Below are 22,713 nucleotides of genomic sequence, written 5' to 3'. Positions count from 1 at the left end.
AAAAGAACTACAAAATACAAAACAACTTTTAACAAAAAAATTCCATATTACATTCTTTCCTCTTACTGTTGTTGGTTGTAAAATGTAATCGTCACACTGGCTTAAACAGTCTTAAAATATGTACTTGATCACTTTTTCTAGAGAAGCAGTACCATTCCCAAGACTAGTGTAATCATCTTCTGCAGAAACATATGTTATCTGGAATAACTACATTTGCATTCTTGACACATTCTTAAATGTGTCAGCTGTCACATTTTCTGCCCTACTACCTAAAGGTATAAACTCACTTTAATGTGATCCTGGGATAAATAAACAGTGAAATACACTGGGTTTGATTTCATTTATAACTGTTATAGGAGGCCCAGGTCAAGAACTGAAACAGTCATTTCAACAATTTTCGGCTGTCAAAGTTAAAGCAACAAGTAATTGACACTGGGAATCCCATTAAGATGATAGTTTTTAGAGAGTAAAACACTGAGTTAAACACTGCTGAAGTTGTGTTGGACACTGAGGTGGCAAATGGCACTTGGCAGAGCAGTTACCTTTTGAGGTGTGATGGATAAATGCTGTGGTTCCATCCTCCAGCTGCACCGCCTGTCCATCCTCCAGGCGCAGGCTCTCCCCTGCTCAGGAGAACAATTAGAGACTTCAGAGACTCCTTAGATGGAAAGATTAAACACTAAATACCCAGGATTACAAAATACCCAAGATCTCTTCATGATCAGTTCCATTAAAATAAGAAATCAAGCTATTATCATGAATGTTAATTACTTAACAGCAATATTTATCAGTAATACATTATTTTAGAACATATTTCTTGTATTATTGCACTCACTGCTTTTAGGCATAGGTACATGTTGAACATAAGCAGCAGAACCATCTTCTAATTGAATCACTTGGCCATCCATTAATTTGCCATCTGAAATACACAGAATATTGTTAAGAATTCTAATTGTGTAACACATCACAGTTTTAATACACAGTAGATACTTTCTAGATTAACATATAAATAAAATATCAACAAGAAATAATGTTTGGTAAATAGAAAGCACAGCATGACTGTACAGAGCTTTTAACATTCTGGGATTAAAAAAGCAGAAAATGTCTGCTGTCCTATTTGTTAGGCAGAATGTTGATATCTGGGTTTGAACAATAAAGATCTCTTCACTTTTGTTTGACTCGTTCTGAATTTCATTTTTACATCTTATTAGCGGCAAAACAGAAACATTTATTTTATAGCATTACCATAATTCCCCACTGGAATTGGAGCTTCAGAAACATTGTACAGATTTTGCCTGACTTTACAATGCAAAGAGAGGGTTAGAAAGGGGAATACCACTTCAGTGGCCATCAGCTGTCAGTGCTCCACCTACCTTTAGAATTGTGCTGGATGTAAGCAGTGGAGCCATCAGCCAGGGTGACTGCTTGCAAACTTACACCTTCCATGTTTTCCAAGTTGTCACCATCTAGCAGGGAAAAAAGTTCACCTTCACTACAATCAGCATGGAACCCTAGAAATCTCAGCTAGAGACCTCCATAAATTATGACATCTTCTCAAGGCACATTGATTTGACAAATAAGAAGAATTCTTATTTGTAATTCTTACTTGCTTTCTGGTTTCTAAGCCTGAGACATGTACTAGGGTCATAGATTCTAGATTTTGCTCTGTAAACATGACAGCTAAATGTTATTTTCCTTAACTAAAAAAAATACAATGTCACTGAATAAATAACTACAAAGCTGAGGTTTTAGGAGAACTATGAATTAAATCATCAGAGCCAACAGTGAAATAATGACACACATACTGTATTGATAATTTTGTTTTGTACAAACTACTTGTCATTAATACACACAAAACTATTTAGATTAAAATGCAGATTTGGGAGAGAGTTTGTAATCATATAAAATCATAACAAAGCTGTCAGGAAACATCAAGTTTAAGCCAATTTCAAGTCATTAATCTATCTTAAAACTCAATTTGCTTAATACATACTTACATATCAACTGAATTTACAAAGTATAAAACAGTAGGACTATACAGAGAATAAAGTCAGATTGTATATTTCATATATTTTTGGCACATTTACATTTCTATTATCTTAATTAAAAGATAATTTCCATCTAGAATTAAATTAGTGATTTTGATCAATTTCCATCTAGAATTAAATTAGTGATTTTGATCAATCTCAGTTAACTGTTTTGTGATGGATTTTTAATTCAGAATAAACAACATGCACGTCAGTGCTTTATCTGAGTTTCAAAGAGAAAAGACATAATAATGTAGAGGTATTTTAACCTGAAGGGTCACCTTGCACAGCTACAGCTTCTGTCAGACACAGAGTCACGTGCTGGGCCTCCATTCCTCCTCCAGAAAACTCCGTCATTCCCTGAGAGTCTCGATTGATCTGAGCTAATAACATTGTCTACCTAGAAAGAAAGGATTCAAAAATCAGAACACTGAAGTACAGGGCCATAATCTCAGTTAATTGTGATTTTCATACAGCTGCTACAAATATTTTATGTTATGTTTTGCATTAAATAGCTGCAAAAATTATTGATTTATCTGGAAAATACTTTGAAAGAATAAGAGTTATCTGAAATAGATAAGTATTTTACTTTATTTAGCAATTAACTTAGATGTTAAGGACTTCAGGTAGCAGTTATTAATATGAGGTGCATCAACCACATTTAAATTTCAGTTAAATATAAATGATTTAACCAATGTACAAAGACTAATGGTGGTAGTGACAGTACAGCTAATGATACCTGTTTGTCCCCAGAATTGAAATAAAGCTGACAAATCACCCATAGTCATCCATGACAACAGCAGGGCTTTATCTGTATAAATCAAAGATCTCTCCAGTGCCAGTAAGAGGTTTAAAAACAATGACACAGTGCAAAAGTCTAACTGAACAATTCAACTATTTCCCTAGATTCTTCCAAAAAGGTTTCTGTTTAAAGAAAAACAAAACAATCTATCCTTTAACATAATGAAGCATCCCATGATAAAATTTGTTAATTAGACAAAAGGCCAGTGATCAGGGAGTGACTGCTGTACCTCACAGAACCAGACAGAGCCATCCCTTTGCATACTCACATTTTTACCCAGGCATGTTTTACTATGTGAGATCACACCAGAGCTTTTAATCTAGTGTGGTTTATGACCTGCTGGTTTATAATTCAAGGCTGAGAAGAATAATCTAGGGTGTTTAATTTATTTATTATTACCTTTACAAATATATTTAGCTATTGTTACCTCTACAGTCCAGATATCTGCTCTTGAATGAGCAATTCATCAACAGTCTCAAAGACCACTGAGAAAATTGTACTTTTCTCAAAACTAAGGAATAAGAAGCACAAGATTAGACCATGCAGGTACTCTAGTGTGCCTACAGTATCTAAAAAGGTTGCCACACTAATTTAGTAGTTGAAAACTACACCCAAGCAGTATTTTCCAAATACATCCAAGTGTATAAAGTGAGCCAGACTTCTTCCTCGAGCTACAGGCTCAGTTTCTTATTTCCAGTTAATGGAACAGATACAGGTGAACAAAGGAAGTGGAAAGCAAGGGTACCTTTGGGAAAGTTTTAAGCCCTCCTGTCTTTTTCACATGTGACACTGAAAATCATACAAAAAAAACCTATAACATTACTAATGATCACTATATAATTCTGTAAGAAATAAGTCTTCCAAGATTCATGTCCTCATAACTTCTCCCTGGAACATTAAGGAAATTAAAATACTGGCTTGCAATAAGGAATTTGAACCTTGAACAACTGGCATCAAAAAGATACAATTAAGAGAGAAACCAAAATATAATCCAAAACGGGTGTGAAGTGATTTTTTTAGCATCCAAGAGAAGATGGGTAATTCCTCCCAACATCCTTTTCAGGAAAAAAGCTTTTACAGAAAATGAGGCCTCTAAAAGAGATGTAATACACATAAAAAGGAGAAGCCATCCAGACTAAATTGCATTTATAGAGATGTCTCTGTAGAAAATGAAATAGGAAAATTTGTTTGGATACTATAATCTATGACAAAGAACTATATGAGGATATAGGAGATTCTGAGTTCAACTTTTTCCTTGTCCATGACTGAGTTTGGAAAAGTAACTTCTTTTCCTACTACTCATTTATCATCCCCATCTCAAAATAGGCAGAAAACTTTTACTTAGGAAGCAGTTTGCTCACAAACCAAAAATCAGTCATGATGTAGCTACATAGTCAGCCTGAGCAGTACAGAAGCAAAGCAGCCCAGCATACATGGACTATGCAGCAAACAAGATCAGAAAACTGTTGCAGTTAAAAAAAAAAAAAAAAAAAAAAAAGAGAGAGAGAGAAAGAACCACCCCCCCCCCCCCAAAACCCAACCAAACAAAAAAACCAAAACAAAACAAAAACCACTCTCAACAACAATCTAGCAGCAAAAGGACTTTTATCCAGTGCAGCAGTGAGGGAGGCAGTCCATGCAGACAGCTGCAGAGTTCTGAGTCTGAGCAGAACTAATGGCTTAAGGGGTGAGTAGCTACTTTGGAAGGAAAATAAATCCAATGCCAGATACATTAGATACATTCAAGGGCTGCAGAAGCAATAGTTTTTGTTTAAATTGTTTCACAGTGTTTGTTACTGTAGCATGGTTATCAACTCACACGCTGAAAACAGCTGAAGGAACTGCTGCACACAGAACCATGGCTACAACTTTCCTGTTCCAAAGGATCTGGACAATCACATAACGTCACAAAAGATCTCAGCAGCAATGCAGCCTGTTTCTCCCAATTCCAGCTCCTTTCAATGGTCACTTCCAACATAGCCTTTTCTCAAGCCTCTGTCCTTCCACTAAGTTCCTTATCCCCAGCTCCATCCCTTCTCCTTGTACCAATTTTCTCCTTCAGTCCTAGATACCAAATTTCCAGGACATGCCTCTAATCCCATCCTTCTTGTCAGAATAATATAAAATAATTCCATGCCCACACCAACTCCTTCTGCAAGCAGTCTCCAAGTCTTCTCTTGGTGCTGCTCTGCTCTGTGACCCCCTCACACCCCTGTCTATCCCTTTCATTCCTCTCTGTGTCACCAGCTCATGCTCAGACCCACCTGGGAACTACATCCCCCACAAGAGATTGGAGCACTGGGGCCCCCCAAACACCTGCCCCAGCTGTGACTCCCTCTGCAGGGACACGGCAGCTCTGCTCTGACACTGCTGTGCAGGGAAGAGAGCCCTCAGCCAAAGTGACTGAGATGTGCTGCTCTTCCAGGCTCTCCTCTTCCTCCCCACTGGAGAACACTGACTAGCCAGACAGGGCACGAAGGACAGATGCAGGAAGGAAGGACAGATGCAGGAAGGAAGGACAGATGCAGAGTTGCCTGTGTTGCAGAGAAAATAGTCAATCTGTCAGAGGTAATGATGCCACAATGTCACCTGGTGAGAGTAATCAAATACAGGAACAAATTGCCAAGCCAGGTATGGACTCTCCATCCTTGTAGAGGTTCAAAGCCCCTTGACACAAAGCCCCCCTGAGCAACCTGGGCAAATGGGACTTGCTCTGATCAGGCCTGAGCCAGATAAATTTCTGAAAGTCCTTCTAACTTGATCTGCTCTCTGGTAGTCTTTTCAATCATGCATTCATCTACAACAGCATCACCTTGCTGTTCATGTATCATCTACCCTGCAAAATCTACTCTCTTAAAATTTTATAATTTGCTTTTTCAAAACCAGTTGGTTTTCACCAAACTCAAATCTCATCCTTGCCTCCACTTCAGTCACTCTCTTCAGTTTCTATCAAATTTGTCTCCACCATTTTTTCAATCTGAATCTCACCAGCTTCTTTCCCTAATTCATCATTGCTTTTATTCATCTGCATTTGTGTCAGTTAGCTTTTTTCTTTCAATCTCCTGTCTGCCAGGAGTTCTGTCAATAAAAATCTAGGAGAGATTTCCTTTACCCACTTCAAATACTGCAGCTCATTAGTTAAAGGCAGGTAAAGTAACCATTTTTAGGAAAAGCCAGGATCCCTGGGGTGGAGCCTACATAGCAGCTTGGCAAGATTGACACACGTGAGTTTGCTCCATCTCAAGAGCTGTCTTACAGAAAAGACAAATCCAGGCTCAGTCACCAAGCACTCACTGAAGTGAAAACTTGTGAGCTGACTTTGTGAACTCTTGCAGATCTTCACAGATCCCAGGCAAGCTGCAACTGTCAATTTGCAAAGGCACATCAATGACGATATCTGGGCAGACTTTCACAAGGACCCTAACGTATCCTGCATTCCTGACATGATTAGTCACCAAAACATGTCTATGGTATCCATGCAGAGAAAACCTTACCATTCTTTTAGATGGTTCAAACACTTCTCAAAAAATCAGCCTGAGGCAAAAAAAAATTTGGCAGAAAATCTCTGAACTGAAGAGTGTGTCCAAGCACAGGCAGCCACCTCCTCTCTAGCACTGATCCATGCCTTAAACAGCATCCAGCACGACACAGAGGTGCAAACTCTTATTAAAAAAAAAACAAAAAAAACAAAAAAAAAAAAACAAAAAAAAAAAACAAGCCACCACCCCCTGCAAATTATCTGAACAGAAAAAAAATAGGGACACATTAAATAAAGGAATGTGAGGGGGGGAAAGGATGGTTAAAAACAAATAATTTTTTTCAAGAAGTTGCCCCTCTACCAGAGCACCTCCTGTAATTTTTCCTCCACCAACACTCAAACAAATACAATTTTCTGGGAGCTATCACTTGTTTAGGAGAAAAGATGCAATGTTAGAAGAAAGGCTTTTATGTAAACTCAACGTAGCAGCTGGAAACAGGAATCTCCACTAAAAACTAGGAATCAGCAACTAAAAAAACAGCAGGTGGGATTCAGGCAACTGAAAAACAAGGGGAGAGCTGGCAGAGGGCAAGGCAGAGGCCATGGCTGCTCTGGAGCAGAAAGGGGGTTTGGGACACTTGGGAGCTCCAGCAGGTGAGAGAAGAGCCCACTGTGGCTGGAAAAAAGCAGAAATTAGCAATTTAAAGAATAACTACCACTGGACTGCTGGACAAAGGAAAAATCCTGCAGAGACAGTAGCAGAAACTCCTTAGAGAGACAAAGATGATGCTTAATGGAAGGAGGATGATTAACGGGAAATAGAATAAAGTTTGTAATAGCAGGCATGGAAGAAAATTTACTGTTACAAATAGAAACTTACAATGCGCAAACTGGGAAAGAATGACAGGAAAAAAGCTACTCTAGACATTCACCAACCTTGTGATTGTTTACTCCCCTCATGCAGACAGCACTGAGAAGTTTGAAATAATATGCATTTATTTCATTTGAAAGGAAACATCATTTTTATTTTAATACACTTCTAAATAATGTACAAAACCATTGTAATTTTATAAAACTTATAAAAACAGCAAAAAAAACCAATCAAGAAGGGTAATATGGCAAATAATACATAGCCTCATAATAGTGAAACTTTTATTAAAGAATTTAAGAAAAGTGTATTCCTATGTTTGACAAAACTGGATCCCAAAATCAACTCAAGTATGTCCGCAGTGTAACATTATGAAGATTTTTCTGAATTAAATACTGCCTACCTTAGGGTCCTTGTCAACTGATATGATTGCAAACAGCAGTAATTTCACAAAACTAGTATGAGCAACAAATGTGTGAAAATGGAAAAATAGTACCTATAATTTACAATCTGGTTAAATACACTTCAATTGATAATTCCTGTGTTACAGCCTCCTGAGTCTCAGTGCAAAAGAAAGTCTGACAGACTGGAAAACTAACTATTCCACACAAAGCTTTTTCAGGCAACCTAAGAAGACTTTTAGCATTTCTTCCCCCACTAATTACATAAAGTCACTTGTCATCTTTAAGCTCAGAAATAGACACAGGAGAACTAAGACTCTTTTTACAATCTTACCTCTGCTCCCCTACGTAGCTGCATGATCATCTTTTCCAGTATTAAGCAGAAATCTGTAACAGGGTCAGAAATTAAATCTAGATCCTGTGGGTGCTTTGAGCAAACACTTCAGGAGACATGGATTTCCTTCTTCATCAACAGCCCTTACCTTTTCCAGGATTTTACTGCACTGAAAAATTGGAGTTTGTGCTGTTGTCAGTCAGACTGACTTTCAGTAAACACAACAACTTCTTAATTGCTATGTACTTTCTCACATAATCTCAATTTCTTTTACTGTATTTTCTACAGTCTCTTATAAAGGCAAAACATAATTAAATAGCAATTTCCACCACATTAATCATCCCCAGTATAAAATGGAAACAAGGCTGAAATACAGAATATAAACCTCTCCTACAGAATCTGGTAACATCAGCTGGATTCAGGTAATTTCATAGCAAATTACACAATCACTTTCTAATTTCCTACATGGTAAAGAAGTGTTGTGAATAGTAAATAACAGTCCCTAAGTCTGGCCTGCAGAAAAACCTGACCAAGAGTGAGAGCACTGTCAACTGCACAAGCACAACATACACACCCTGAAGCAGTCAAACTCAAGGCTCCTTTTTATTCTTTTTACAGTATTTCCATGTTTCTGTTCCACAAGAAATACATCCTAAATAATAATGCAGTTCAAGACTAATTCACTGCCACAGTGTTTGGTATTTCTTCAGAAACAAAAAATAAATGCAGGACCAAATTTATCATTGCTTTAACCACACATCAGTCTGACTTAAGTGTGATCAGTGGAAACCACATTTAGCCTGACAAAATTACCTCATGTTCCAGCAGTCTTTTACCCCCAAAAGCCATTTCCATACAGTTTATAGAGCAAATGCTATCTACAAATTGTGACTGTTGAAAGTATGGTCTGATATCAATGCTTGCATTTTATAGCTATAAAAAGAAAATTGGATTAACCAGTGCAAATAAAGAATATTTACAAATCCTTACTCTAACTAATGAGATTATGTGTGTGTATTTTCATTCTGTGGGAATGTGAAGGTTGCTATTATTTTTGAAGGTATGGCATTTAAACACAGGAAGATTTAGAAAGTCACCCACCAACAAGTCCTACACATGTGAGAACACTCAGGCTGATCCCAAATATGACTTCTAACTTCACACATTTCTTGAATATATCAGAGAAGAAATTACTGTTTAATGAAAGGAGGCCAGAGTAGTTCCAGCAGCACTGAGCTGTCAGCAGTGCTGACAGAAGCTGAATTCCTTCTGCAGCTCTGGGACAAGCAGCTCACAGCAAACACCCAGTTCCATGACCACATCTGCCCTGCGTGCCCCATTCCCGCAGCATGGCTTCCTGAGCCAGAGGTCTGAAACACATTTGGGAGTTGCCAACAGAGACAATTCCAAAAATCCTGCATGGAAGCTGACAAGTCATTGAGACTCACGCAGCACTGTTTGCAGAGGTACAGACACCAGGGTTCCCAACCTTTTATATTAAGTACAAAAAAACCATATTAATGCAGCTGGTCAATGAGCAACATTCTAATGACTCGGTTATTATTATTATTAGCTGTAGCAGTACACAGCAGCAGCAGTCCGGCTTGAGGAAGAGCCACCCATATAATCTGTCCCAAACACCAGATTCCAGCATGCCTGAAACATCCCTGATCATTAGGAATGCTGGGCTGTGTGCACGGAATTGCTTGCAGACCTACTGCAAATGCAACTGCAGAACTCACCTACCCAAACTGCCCATCAAGTTTCTCTCCATGCAGGTGGTATTTCTTGTTCATTTCTTCTCTCCTGGCCAAACTTGTATTATCAGTGCTCAGACTTACCTTCCTTTCTAAAGAATCTCAAACCCATTTCTTTATTGCAGACTGACTGGTAATAAATTACTTGTGTGTGTTTTAATAGGCAAAAAAGGTTTGGGTAACTAATCATAATATGCACACTCAGAAAAAAAGCTGAATGGTAGGTGAGTTGATTTTCTGAAAAAACTCAGAACATGATTAACAAAGATGAAAAAAACCCCAATCCTAAATAATTTTACAGCACAAATTGATTCTCACCCTGGAAGTATAAATGGAAACAGATTTAATGCCCCTAATAGATGAATCAGTGTGTTTCTAAAACTACAGGCTTTTGGTTTGTTTTTACCATCAAGTGTATATATAGCTAAAATACATATGCAGAAGGCATCCAGCCGATGCATGTCACAATGGCATCTCAGATACTCCTAGAAATGAGCAGTGATGTCTATTTACACAAAAAATATATATGTTAACTTCTGAAACACTTCATAGGGCTACTTATCCCTTAAATCATAAAACCTTATAAAACACCAGTTATATCGGTGTTTATTTAAAACTGGGAACATCTAGTGATTAGATGTACAGTTAAGGGCTAAAAATCTGAAAGAAACTGAGACCTACTATTTCTATTGTTGTTTTACTTTCATGCCAAACAGACTCCTAACTTTTTAACTGTCAAGCAACCACAAAAGTCTCTTAATTACATCACCAAAACAAATGAATCCTGGCCATGCCCTTTCAAATCCTGCAAATCCACTGAGACTACCAACAAAGAAAGGAATTTTGAGTGGGTTGCTTTGTGTGGCTATGAGTTAATTAGCAATCTGGTAAGTGCATTACAGATGTATCAGCATTAGCCATGACAGTTAATGGCAGTGCTTTAGCACAAGCTTGTATTTCAGGAGCTAAAGGGACAGCCTGCTGGATGGCCAAAGCCAGATTACAAACAGAAATTGGAACACAGGACATTGAAATACATCCTACAAAACTCTGTGCAGCACCACGTTAACTATGTATGAACACACTTAAAATATGAGCAAACCAACTAACTTGCAAATACAGACCCATCTTCCAATTCTAATCTGTCATCAGAAATGAAGACCAAGAGTATAAAGCATGTAACACAATTTTCTGCTCAAGTGTGTACAGAGGGAAATATTCTGCAGACATTAAATACAGATCGAAGTAAGCCTGTAGTTTTAAGTGTAACTCTAATGTCAACCTTGAAAATTGCAAAACCTGCTGGAACTATAAATTCCCTTTGAAACTGAAAATTTCATTTATTTAACAAGTGTTATCTTGGTGGACCAAAGTACAATCCCACTATACAATTAAAAATCAGCCATGTAGCCCAGAACATTTAAGTCACCGGAAGCATCTACTAATTTAGCCCAATTTGGTTTGGAGTAACTGATCAATGATCCCTGGGGCACAGAGGAGGAGAAGCAAAATCACAATCCCTTCAGTAAATACAACTAAGATGAAGTTACACTTAGGTACAGGCAAAACCCCATAAACCCCAGAGTGCTGAGATGGGTCCCCGGGCTTCCTTCCCGTCCTGCCTAGCAATGGTGTCCATGGGGAGACACCTGGCTCAGACGCACTCTCCAGGCTCAGAACAAGAGCTGCGCACACCTCGGGTTACAGGAATTTGCACTTCAGAGCTCAGCTCCTGGGTTCAAGAGGATCCATAGGTTCGGATCGTTGTGTATCTTAGGGATCCATAAACTAAACAGAAACTTTCCCCCCATCTCTTGGGATCTTCTGTGATACAAGCCACAGGAACAGACTGCTCAATTCACTGTCGTTACCAGGTGCGCTGATGTCCCCGCACAGAGGAGATAAAACCCCAAGCTGTCCCCACTTAATGCTGAGCAAAAAGCACCGCTGGTGAGCTGCAGAGATGTGGCAGCAACACGGGAAAAGGCAGTGAGCATCCAGGCAAGGCTGGCCCGGGTGCTGGGCTATGAACACACACAAGGCAGAAGAGTTACAGGACACATCATGGCCAAGGAAGCAGGCACAAGCCAAAACGCAGACAGGAAAATAGTAACTACAAGAGCACCAAGATGGGTCCCACCCTCCTCATGAATATTTGCATTCTGGCCATTGTAAGGCCTGGAACTGGAAGAATTGCCCTGATTATCTGTGTGTGTAGAAACCCATCCAAACTAATCCAAGCCCTTTGGAAGACAATTGGCCTCACAGATGCCTGCTAACGACTCCCCAAACGCAACAGTGCTTCTCAAGGACCCCACCTACGCTGAGCATGTGTGAACGCCAAACTCTTCAGGTGAAGATCATGAGCAACAGCAAGGGAAGAGCAACATCCCGTAGGGCAAATGAAGCCATCCTGATCAAACTACAGCCGAGGAACCCTCGTCCTTATTATTATCCCTGCGCCCATCCCACAGAGCTGCAGGGAGGGGAGCAGCCAGCGCTTGGAGCTGGCCACTGCTCAAACTCCTGGCAAGTCCCTTCTCCTGGATGGCACAGATCAGCAAAACGTCCACCGAGCTGAAGCAGCACACGACTGGAGATATTCTAAAGAATAAACTAATTTACAGCCTAATTTTGGCACCTATTACCAGGGACTATTCATCACTTGACTATCTGTGCCTGTCTCCTGAGAAAAGCATTAAAAGCTACACGAGAATGAAGACAGAGTGAAGTCAGTGTGACTTTCTACCTCAAGTTCTTTTACACTAATATAAAACAAAATTACCCTTCCTCAGATAGGGTAGTACTAATGAAATATTAATTACAACGAGAATAGTTTAAATAAATTATTAAATCAATTTGAAATACACTTCTCAAAACTCTTTCAAAATGTTTATTTTTACATCTCATTTAAGCTGCAATCCATCACCAAAGCAATCATCTATTATTTGACCACATATTCCAGAGGTTCCTTTTCTACAGTGATACAGACAAATCGCTTTTGACACAAACACAGCTTGAAAGCTCAAGGCATTAATGCAAAATACAAAGAAACGAGCCATGAAAACACGGCTACACCGTACTCTGCCATTCTAAAAGCCGTATGGCAAACGCACAAAGCTAACTATCTATTAAGTGTATGTTAAAAACCTGCCAGTTTAGCATAATCTAATTTCATTTTTCAGGTACCTAGAAGTTACAACAGAAATATCCGGTATATAGTCTGCAAAGACAGCTGATAGACAATATTTGATGCACACTGTCGATAAAACAAGAAGAAGTGTCTGAATGACTGGAAGGTTGCAGTTTCTATGTCACTGGACTAGAAATAACATTCCTTACAAATACTGATATCACTCTGCATATGATGGCAAATGCAATTCTCTAATAGTTCAAAATGAAACCTTAAAAAATTTAAAACTTAAACAGAGATGCTCAACCTAGCCTTGTTTTAACAGAAAAATTAAACTTGCACGGGAGTCACGTAATTTTTTCTGCGTGAAAAAGCACCACAAATAAGGCCTTATCAGAAAACAAAATAAAAATCTTTGCGTTATTGTAGGCCATTATTATAGAGGAGCAGCTTCTCGTTCTATTAGAAGTTCTAGAGGAGAAAAAAAAAAAAAAACATGACGGGAACGAGAGCAATAAAAAAAAAAAAAAAAAAAAAAAGGAAAGAAAAAGGCGGAGATGCTTTTGCATTGTGGCGAGGTGATGCAGTAGAGCAGCAGGGTTTGAGGAGGCCGGCGGCGCCGGGAGCCCTCCCGTGAGAGCGCGGCCAGGCCGCGCCGCAGCCCCGCGGCTCGGGCGGGCACAGCGGATTCGCCGCCGGAGCCTGCGCGGGCCCGGCCAGGGCTGCTAATGCCGCTCGGCGGCCGACGGCATGGAAATACCACCTTCAGAAAATAAGAGCAACAAAAAACATGTATTTAAAGAATAGGGGGAAAAAATCCAAAAAGCCAAACAACGGGGAAAATGCAAAAATTGATGAGCCCCCCCGATTGAGGCACGGCGGGCGGGGGGCCCAGAGCGTCCCGGCCCGCGCCCCCCTGGCCCCCCGCCCGTGACGCAGCGCCGAGCGGGCCCGGGGGGCGCGGCCCGGGGGACCCCCGCGGGCCCGGCGGGCGGGGAGGGGCCGGGCGGGCCCCGCGGAGCGGCTTTATCGCCGCAGCTCTGCCGCTCGCCTCGGTGCCGCCCGCGCCCCGCTGCCCCTGCCTGCCTCCCCGAGCACCGCCGGCGGGCGCGGCGGGCGCGGCGCGGCGGCCCCGTCCGGAGATGGCGGAGGGAGCATAAGGCACACTGGGTAAAAGCACATTTATATACGAACCTCGCCGAGAAATTTTCCAACAATTCCTCCGTCCGACCACCATGCACCAGGACAGGAAACGGCCGCTCGGCGCCGCCCGCCCGCCCGGCACCGCCCCGCGCCCCGCGGGCGGGGCCCGGCCGCCCGGGTTCCGCCGCTCCCATTGGCCGCACCGCGCGCGCCGCCGCCGCCGCCGCCCGCCATTGGCCGCCTGCGGGCCGCGCACCGGTGCCCATTGGCCGCGCGCCCGCGGCCCCGCCCCGCGGCTTCATGGCGACGCGGCTGTGCCGGGCGCGGGGCCGCCGCCATTTTGTGCAGCGGGCAGCGAGGCGCCCGCGCGCCAGCGGGGAGCGGCGCCATTTCCTGCCCTCCCCCGGCGCGCGCCGGCAGCGCCTGAGGCGGCGGGGACGGGCAGGGCGCGGGGAGGGCACCGACAGCGGCCCCCGGGCCGCCGGAGAGCGGACCCGGCACCACCGGGGCCATCCGCTCTCCCCTGGGCCGTGCGCGGGCCCCGCGGGGCCGCACGGCCGGGCCGGGCCAGCGAGCGCTCTGCCCTTCCCTTGCCGGCCTCCTGCCGCGGTGTCTCCGGCTGCCATTCCAGCCGGCTCTGAGGGACAAGGACGCTGTGCTTGAAGCTGTGCTTGGGAGTGTTGTCCTTAGGAGATTTTTAGGTATGGAAACGTGTAATAAATAGCCCAAGAGCTCCCAGTGTAAGGCAAGCAAAGCGTGTTACGGTTAATTCCGTAGGTGATTTATCATAAACCCTGTTGTGAAGTTGACGTGAATTATTCCCATTGATGGGACAGTAAGCCCAGCTCTGATGCTCTGATGGACTTAATGCATCTTCCTGAATATGAGAGATGTAAAAAAAAAAAATACATCTTGCTCCAGAATAATAGTTTGAAATTCTTGCAGTCCAAAATTGTTGCAGTTGTACAAAAAGCCAAAAAAACCCCACCCTTATTCCCTAACAGGCCTAATGGCCAACAGTTTTTCTTCTTTAATTTACTATTTCTTTATTGTAAATGTTAAGCCAAATCTAGGCTGCAGGCATCAGTTTGTTTCGAGGTACAGCAGCAGTGAAATACCCAAGATAAAATCCTGTTTCTGATTTGCCAACTCCCAATAATAGATTATTATAATATCTGCAAAATACTGCAATCTCTGCTTCCCATTCTGAAGTGCTTTCTTTCCACCATCAGCAGTTTGCTATGAAAACACAAACCAGTGACACACCATTTAAGATAAAGTTACATACTGACTGAAAAGTAACTGAAAATCAGCGGCAAAGCTTTTCCACCTGGCTCATTCTGGCTATGTAGAAGGTTCCACAGAAAAAATAACCATTAAAACTTATCAGGTATCCATTACTAGACATAATTAAAATGACCTGCATGTTTATTGGCAGGTAGTCAGTAATTATTCCACTGCAGACTTGACAAATCTTACAGTAACAGTCCTAGGCTATAGGAGATTGGAATAGAGCTTTGTGGTGCTAGGCTGCTATATATTAATAATTCTTTGAAGACAGTGATTAAGGGAAAAATATTAACCCAGTATGTCAGCATTTTAAAAAACTACCTATTTTTTTATATTTAACACAGTTGAAGAGAACTCTGGTTATACCTTACATTTGTTTGGAGGAATATTTTGGAGGGAAATACAAACCTGAGAGCTGTGCAACTCGAGCAGGACTCTAAGGATACAGCTACATTCAAAACACCACACTGAAATAAGTGAAGATAAGGATTTGCTTTAGATGTTTATTAATCCAAGGAGATCTTCCATAATAGAAAAAAAAACATTTCAAATTTCCCAGCTCTTCCTTTAGAGTTGCATTATCCTTGAAAATGGAATGGATAAGTGCAAGTTCTAGGAGGAAGATCAGCTTTTAATTTGACATATGTGTATCACTGAAATTGATATATTGCATCACAAAATGCGCTATCACCACCAACAACAATGCAAAATTGTTTTGCAATTTATATAAATACATTTCTTGGAGCAAAGGAAAGCAAAGTTCTAGATCCATTCTTAAAAAAGATGCTCCTTGCTAGCCAGTCTAGTGACACATAAAAGCACCCTTGAAGACTGTATTCCTCACACCAAGGTAAAGTTCTTCCCTTTACTTGTAAAATAGAATTGTTCCAGAACTGACACCAGCACTAAAATTGGTGATTTCCCCCTATTTTTTGTCATCTGCTTTATACATGAAGCCTTCTCACTGCTGCTGTCACATCTTCTGCCACGAGGCCCAGAATGGCTGCTCTGCCCTCAAAGCCTCTCATGCATTTTTAGGATGCATGTGAAGGTAAGCAGATACCCAACCAGCAGATGTTCAGAAATGATTTGTCAAACTGGGTGTTCCCAAGCAATGCAAGGAGAAGGCATGCTGGAAGCACATCTGTCAGCTTTTTCTACAAAAATAAAACCCTGTCTAGAGCTTCCCTGGGGGCTGGGGCACGTCTGGAAGTGTCCGTGAGTTACAGTCACAAAGCCCCAGCGAGTTCTGCTCTGTGCAGCCCCTAAGGATGCACAGCAACCACCCCAGGTGTCACACCACCAGAGGATGGATGTTCCCATCCAAGGCTTCTGCAGTCAGGCTTTTCCACCTCAGCTGCTTTGCTTTCCAAGTGTCCCTTTGGGCCAGGGCTCCGTGTCCCACCTTGTCCCCCTTTGCTGGAGCCAGGCAGAGCCTGCAGCTGGGCAGCTCAGCAGGGAAACCCCAAAGCACCACCAAATGCTGCTACTCTGCTGATGCAAAAAACCACACCACACAGACCAATTTTCTGAAGACTGCATTTTGAGTATCATAATATATATATATGTGCATTTCATTTTTACAGATAAAAACTCAGTTTATTTTTAACCTGTATTTAAATTTTGGAGGCTTACATTAAATTAAGGTAGCTTGTTTAATATCAATTGTAACAGCAGGTGACATTTTTATATAAAAACAGCCTAAAGAAAAAAAAAACAAACAACCCAAACATTTGATTTAAAAGACCTGACACCAATGATCTCAAGGCAAGATCAAACGCCAATGGATTTGCTTTTAGAAAATAAAAAGGGGGCATTTAAGCCAACCCATTCACAGCCTCTCCCTGCTGGCTTCTTCATACAGTGGTTTTGATAGTGGTCCCAGAGGGAACTGTATTTTGCCTCTCTAGCTAAAATACTAGTTACTATAGCAACTTTGAAGGAAGAAAATTGTGGCTTCAAAACTGAAAGATTGGCAAAACTTCAAATACACTGTCTGGATCAGGCAGACAACAGCACACACTAATGCTGCAAGTGCAAAAAGAGGGGGAATGAAATGCAGGAGTAGTGCACCTGCACTACCATGATCTGGAAAAAGAATATTCTGCACATCTGGGGAAAAAAACTGCATTTCTGTACCATAGCCCAGATCAGCCAATGACACTGGTTTTTTATAGATTGCATATGGAGGTGTTTCACCCATACACTTCAAGTGACCTTAAGAACTTCACGTCTCATTTACCTGCCTTAGAGAGGATAACTTTTCTTTGTGCTTACAGTACATATTTGTTCCATTTTCTAGCTCGTACAGTGAGATCTTTAAAAAAAACAAAGGACACGGAGGGTGTTGCTATTTTTTCTTTAGCAGCAATGAAATATCACTAACCCCTTTTTACATATCCGAATTCAAGTCACAACCAGAGGTGACTGCACCACCAAGTCACCAGGTACAAAACTGCTAGTTCATTTTAAATTAATAACTTGAAATTATTTTCCCCAATACATCCCTTATTTTTTATTTTTATAAACAGCAAACATTTTGCTATTTTTGTACATAGGCTAGCAGGCTTGTTTCAATATGAAAGTGCTAATTCATTTACAGATTTATCAGTTATGTAGTGCTACATTAAGTGTCCAATATTCTACATATGAACAATCTTGATAAATGGAAATGATGAAGATTAAGTAAGGCTATCTGATTACCTTATCTTATTTACATTAAAAGAATAGACACCCAGTAGGGATAAAAGGGAAAGAAACTGGGCAAATACTCATACTGCCACAGGTGTAAAAATTAAAGTCTGCCTTCTAGCTTGTACTGTAAATGAGACATTTTAAATAGTCCTGCAGCCCATGTCTAGTTTTTTTTCCTCAGAAAAAGAAAAGCTGCCTTCACGACATCCCCTCTTGATTTCCGATCTCCAACGTGTGTCATTTGAAGCTTTAAATTCAGATTCTTCCTATCTTCAAAAAAACCTCTGGTTTGCTTTCCAGTATCAGGTTGAATGATCAGGTCCCACTTCTAGGGCTTTGTTCAATCTATTTATAAATTAGTTTAGAGTGAGTTGTAGATAACATGAACCAGTTCTGGAACCACTATTGGGAGGAACACAAGCTCTTCACTACAATCACACAGTAGCAGGAAAAGTGATAATTCAATTCATTCCTGGGGCAGGGCCTCCAAAATTAAATGAAGTTGGCACAACTGGAGCATTGAATTTGTATCCTCCATGCTTTTCGATCATTTTGGATTCTACAACAAAACAAAAAAAACAGAAGAAGTTTTAGTGTGTGTAGGGGGGAAGACAGACCAAGATTCTGTGACTGACCACTTTGAGTCTCTCAGAGATAAAGGTTTAACCTGGGGATACCCAACCAAGGAACCAGCAGCCACAAGTGGACATGTGCCAGGCACCACAGAACAGATGGACTGACTATTTACTTATTTTAACTTCTCAGTATTGTTACCACCATACTTTCATGAATTTGTACCTTAAAAAGACCACACTTTAGCTTCTGGACATGACTCTACTTCAGAAACAGAAAGAATTTATAAACTTGCACTTATAAACTTGGTAACAGGCACACAATTCTTTCTGGTTAACATCAACCGACTCTGCAGTCTAATCAGTAACAGAGCACATGCAACAAAGCAGTACACAGATATTGGCTACATTTTTGGTGTTCCTATCTCAATTCAACAATATAAGCAGAAACCACCACTGAAGCAACAGAAAAAGCCTTTTTACACATGCTGCTACCCAAGCAGGTCATTTGGACTTTAGGTTACTAGACCACAAAACCTAATTCTGAGAGAAAACTACCGAGTTGATCACTTTTCATTTTCAACCAGAACTTAAGATCTTTAGACATGTGAGGTGCACAAATCCATCACTGTAACTACCAGTGATTGCTATGGTGTCTGGTTTTACCATCCTTCAAACACTGCTGTAGGACAGAGATTACTGTAAACTGGTTTTAACAAGCTCTAATACATGGACAACTGAAAATCAGGTTGGTAATTTAGGTTTTACCTTTAATACACTCTAGATAATGCAGAAGGTGGCTTGTATTATTCCCAAGATAACAACAACTTATTAATGCCTTATGTTGGTCTTAGAGCTTTCTCCTAAATCAAAACAGTTGCAATCTCTCTGGGAATGCAGGTCAGCTCATATTATCTGGCAAATGTGCATTTTGGCTCTGTTTCTTTGGAAACAAGCCACAAAGATGTTGCCATGGCTAATGGAGCATGGGGGGAGAATCCCTCACAGCTCCACAGAATACAAATCTCTCAGCATATGGAAATTCTTCTAAAGTATATTAATAAGGGAGAACTGTATTTCAAATCCTTCTAGCAGGATGTCCCCATGTGTGGTAAGTAGCCTAAATGTAGTATCAGTGTGCTGTCATAGTAGGCAAGAATTTCCCATAGGGATCTGGTTGCTTAAGTTAAACTTAACAACTTCTCTGAAAAAACAGTACAAAAAAACCAACCAACTAAACATACACCTCAAAATTCTTTTGTCTCCATAAAATGCAGTAGTATAAAATTACATCAAAAATGTCTACTGCTTGACAGGAGTCACAGTGAAACTGTATTTTATAATCATTAAAACTGGATCATTCTAGACCCAAACAAGCTTTGTGAGGTAATTTAGGCTGCTCTCTCATAAAAAGCACTTATTAAATGTGTATTCTTACTACCAATATTTTCACTGAAAAATTTATGAATTTCTCTTTTGTAACATCTGTAGCAACCGCTCACTAAGATTATATGAGGCTGGTATATTCTTACTACCAATATATTTATTAAAAAAATTATGAATTTCTGTTTTGAAACAGCTGTAGCAACTGCTGCTCACTAAGACACAGGATATGAGGCTGGACTGATCCCTCAACATGCAGTCTTGACTTAAGAGTTACATATATTGGTTTATGCTCCAAAGTGAAAACCTAGGAAAAAAGAAAAAAAATATATAAACTGAATAAAGATTTAAAAATCCCTATTCTATGTAATATTCAATAGGCTTAATGATGTTGCTTTACAGATGGTACTACTTTGATAATTTAGTATTCTCCTACCCACAGAATCCTTGTCTATCCCATCTGGACTATGTGACATCTCAGGAAATCATTCATCAGCCACTTGATGTGTTTGTTAACGTAACTGGAGTTCAACTACCTTCAGGTAATCAAATAAATTGTTTTCAAGTCTAAGAAATGAGGACAAATATGCTTTTATTTCCTTGGCTGCCTCCCAGGTGTTTCTAGCACTCCTCTCACCTGTGGTTTTGCCACCCAGTTTGTGCATGGAGACTGGCAATTCTAAGAGATTTCTAACAACCCTGTTCTGATGGAGCCATCGTCCGGCTTGACTGCAAGGCCTGTTCTGTGCTGTGCTCCTTGAGCACACCATCATCATCATCATCCTCAGTGCCACTTTCATGCTCCTTGGGCCCCCCAGGGCAGGGCAGGCCCAGGAGGCAGTGAGGCAGTGTGTGTGAGGTGTGAGTACCGTGTGCTGCCCGCCGCTGGTCCGCCAGGGTGGCGATGTCCTGCAGCTGCTTCCTCTGCTCCTCGCTCAGGCCCTGTGTCAAAGCCTGGTACCACGCAGGGTTACGGTTCTGAATTGCTGCAGCACACACAAAACACAAGCAAAAGGAAAGTGCTGATTAAAATGTTCTACAGCTCCAACCTTACTCACTCACTGCCCTTTTCATCAGAGTCATATTCTGTTACAGTTACATAACTCAAGACACTTAAACACTAGTACAGCTTCTGACCTCTTCCCTACCACTATAAATTCATTTAAGCAACTCCCTCTGCTAGAGAGGTTTAACAATGGCATCTCCTTTCCAAAGAAAGAAATGGTTCAAGCCCATATTGGAAAGCCTGTTTGGAAGTTTTGAACAGGTTCTAGTTAACAACAGTGTACACTAAAGCTGAAATGTAACTTGTTGGCTGGGAGAAGAAATACAGTTACTTACTCTGAAAAATTGTTTTAAATATTTGATATTCATCAACAGGGTTATCTTCATCATCAATAATTGTGGAATAACCTTCCAAAGCAGTCTCTTCAGCATCATCTTCTTCCCAGTCTTCATCGTCTCCATCTTCACCTGCCTGTTTTGCTAGAATTTCAAGATATTCTTGACCATCTTCATCAATGTCATCTTCATCACTCCCAAGCTCATCTGAGTTAATTATAAACAAACAAAAGTTTATATTGAAAATGTCAAGAACAATTCTTTAGAAATGTGGCTAATTAGGTAAAACAGGCAGTGGAAGTGGTAACAATACTGTGCACACTGGAAAGGGGGGAGCTCTTCTAACTCTGCCCTGGATGAAGTCAGATTTTAAGAGGGAGTAGAAAGTAATATATACTTTCTATTATACAGTGGAAGAGGGAGTGGAAAGTAATATATACTGTGCACTATATATACTATACAGATTTACTTAAAAGTTGTCAAAAGATGTCCAGTGTTCTACTGCAGTGCTTAATTTTTGGAATTAGAGTACTCAGAATAATTTCACAAAGGAACTCAGTATCTCCATCAGAAAAAATGAAACATACAAAATAACATCAAAGGATCTGTCTCCATACCTGTTTCCTCATCTTCTTCAGCTTCATCATCATCATCACTGTCATTTTCATGCTCTGCATGACAGGCATATGCTCTTTTCAAACCATTAAATAAAAGGATAAAAGCTGGCAGGATCTGCCCAGCAACTTGATTTAAAACCTGTGGTATTTGCTCCAGATTAATAAGAGCACACAAGCCAAGGACGCACATCTTTCTGTCATGGAGTCTACAAAACAGAAGAGTAGAACAGTTGCAAGTTTTGTCAGGATTTCCAAGCAGGTGATACACAGGTGTACCACAGAGAATCATCTCCAGAAGTACAAGCACTTACCCCAGGAAACAGTCCACATCATTAAGCCACTGAGTTATGAAGTGATTGGTGACAGGCTCCACGTTATTGGGGAAACGAAGATTTTCCAAGGTGTTTAATAGTAAATGAGGATTGTAGTACAAAGCAGCTATGGCAACCTGGAGGCACATGGTTCTCAGCTCACTGGTTTTCACTTCTCTGGTCAGTCTCTCCAAGGCAGCTTCCACAAACAAGGGGATGCACTGGACAGTGAGAACATTCACACTCAGTGATCAAAAATAAAACTTGTCATTCTGTACTTCAACAGTGTGGCACATAAACACAGATGGCATAAAACTGAGTCATTTTGAATTGCCAGCAGAAGTCAGATACAAAGATGAAATGAAAATGTGAAAATATTTAATCACATGGATTTTGTGACATCCTGCACAGCAAATGTAACTTCTGGTTCTATAATCTTGTATAAAATTTTTTTTCCATTTTCCTTAAAAATGGAAAATAGAGAAAATGTGTACACGACAAAGTCCAGAAAAACCAACTTATTTATCTCTCAAATTCCAACTGCCATATGTACATAATGAAG

General features: G+C 40.7%; 2 protein-coding genes across 4 annotated transcripts in view; both read right to left on the bottom strand.

The window, feature by feature from the left end:
• Positions 1-14,078, bottom strand: part of ZNF143 (zinc finger protein 143) — a 38,047-nt gene extending 23,969 nt beyond the window's left edge. Inside the window, exons 1-5 of one of the 3 annotated variants that reach the window (XM_058026472.1) lie at positions 13,995-14,078; positions 2,297-2,427; positions 1,374-1,466; positions 836-919; positions 543-623 (exon numbers count right to left, since the gene is read on the bottom strand). In XM_058026472.1, the coding sequence (XP_057882455.1) occupies positions 543-623; positions 836-919; positions 1,374-1,466; positions 2,297-2,420 (382 nt within the window). In that variant the 5' untranslated portion in view covers positions 2,421-2,427; positions 13,995-14,078. Of the gene's footprint in view, positions 1-542; positions 624-835; positions 920-1,373; positions 1,467-2,296; positions 2,428-6,123; positions 6,300-13,994 lie in introns of those variants that run through there. The other 2 variants (XM_058026474.1, XM_058026473.1) reach the window with 2 other exon arrangements.
• A 2,680-nt stretch (positions 14,079-16,758) lies between these two features.
• The window catches only part of IPO7 (importin 7), a 33,568-nt gene continuing 27,613 nt past the window's right edge, over positions 16,759-22,713 (bottom strand). Inside the window, exons 21-25 of the mRNA XM_058025999.1 lie at positions 22,152-22,372; positions 21,841-22,046; positions 21,224-21,430; positions 20,752-20,868; positions 16,759-18,486 (exon numbers count right to left, since the gene is read on the bottom strand). Of these exons, the coding sequence (XP_057881982.1) occupies positions 18,389-18,486; positions 20,752-20,868; positions 21,224-21,430; positions 21,841-22,046; positions 22,152-22,372 (849 nt within the window). The 3' untranslated portion in view covers positions 16,759-18,388. The remainder of the gene's footprint in view (positions 18,487-20,751; positions 20,869-21,223; positions 21,431-21,840; positions 22,047-22,151; positions 22,373-22,713) is intronic.

The sequence above is a fragment of the Melospiza georgiana genome, chromosome 6 (genome assembly GCF_028018845.1).
Source record: "Melospiza georgiana isolate bMelGeo1 chromosome 6, bMelGeo1.pri, whole genome shotgun sequence".
Lineage (NCBI taxonomy): Eukaryota > Metazoa > Chordata > Aves > Passeriformes > Passerellidae > Melospiza > Melospiza georgiana.
The sequence above is the reverse complement of the archived record's forward strand: the minus strand, read 5'-3'. Positions and strand labels throughout refer to the sequence as shown.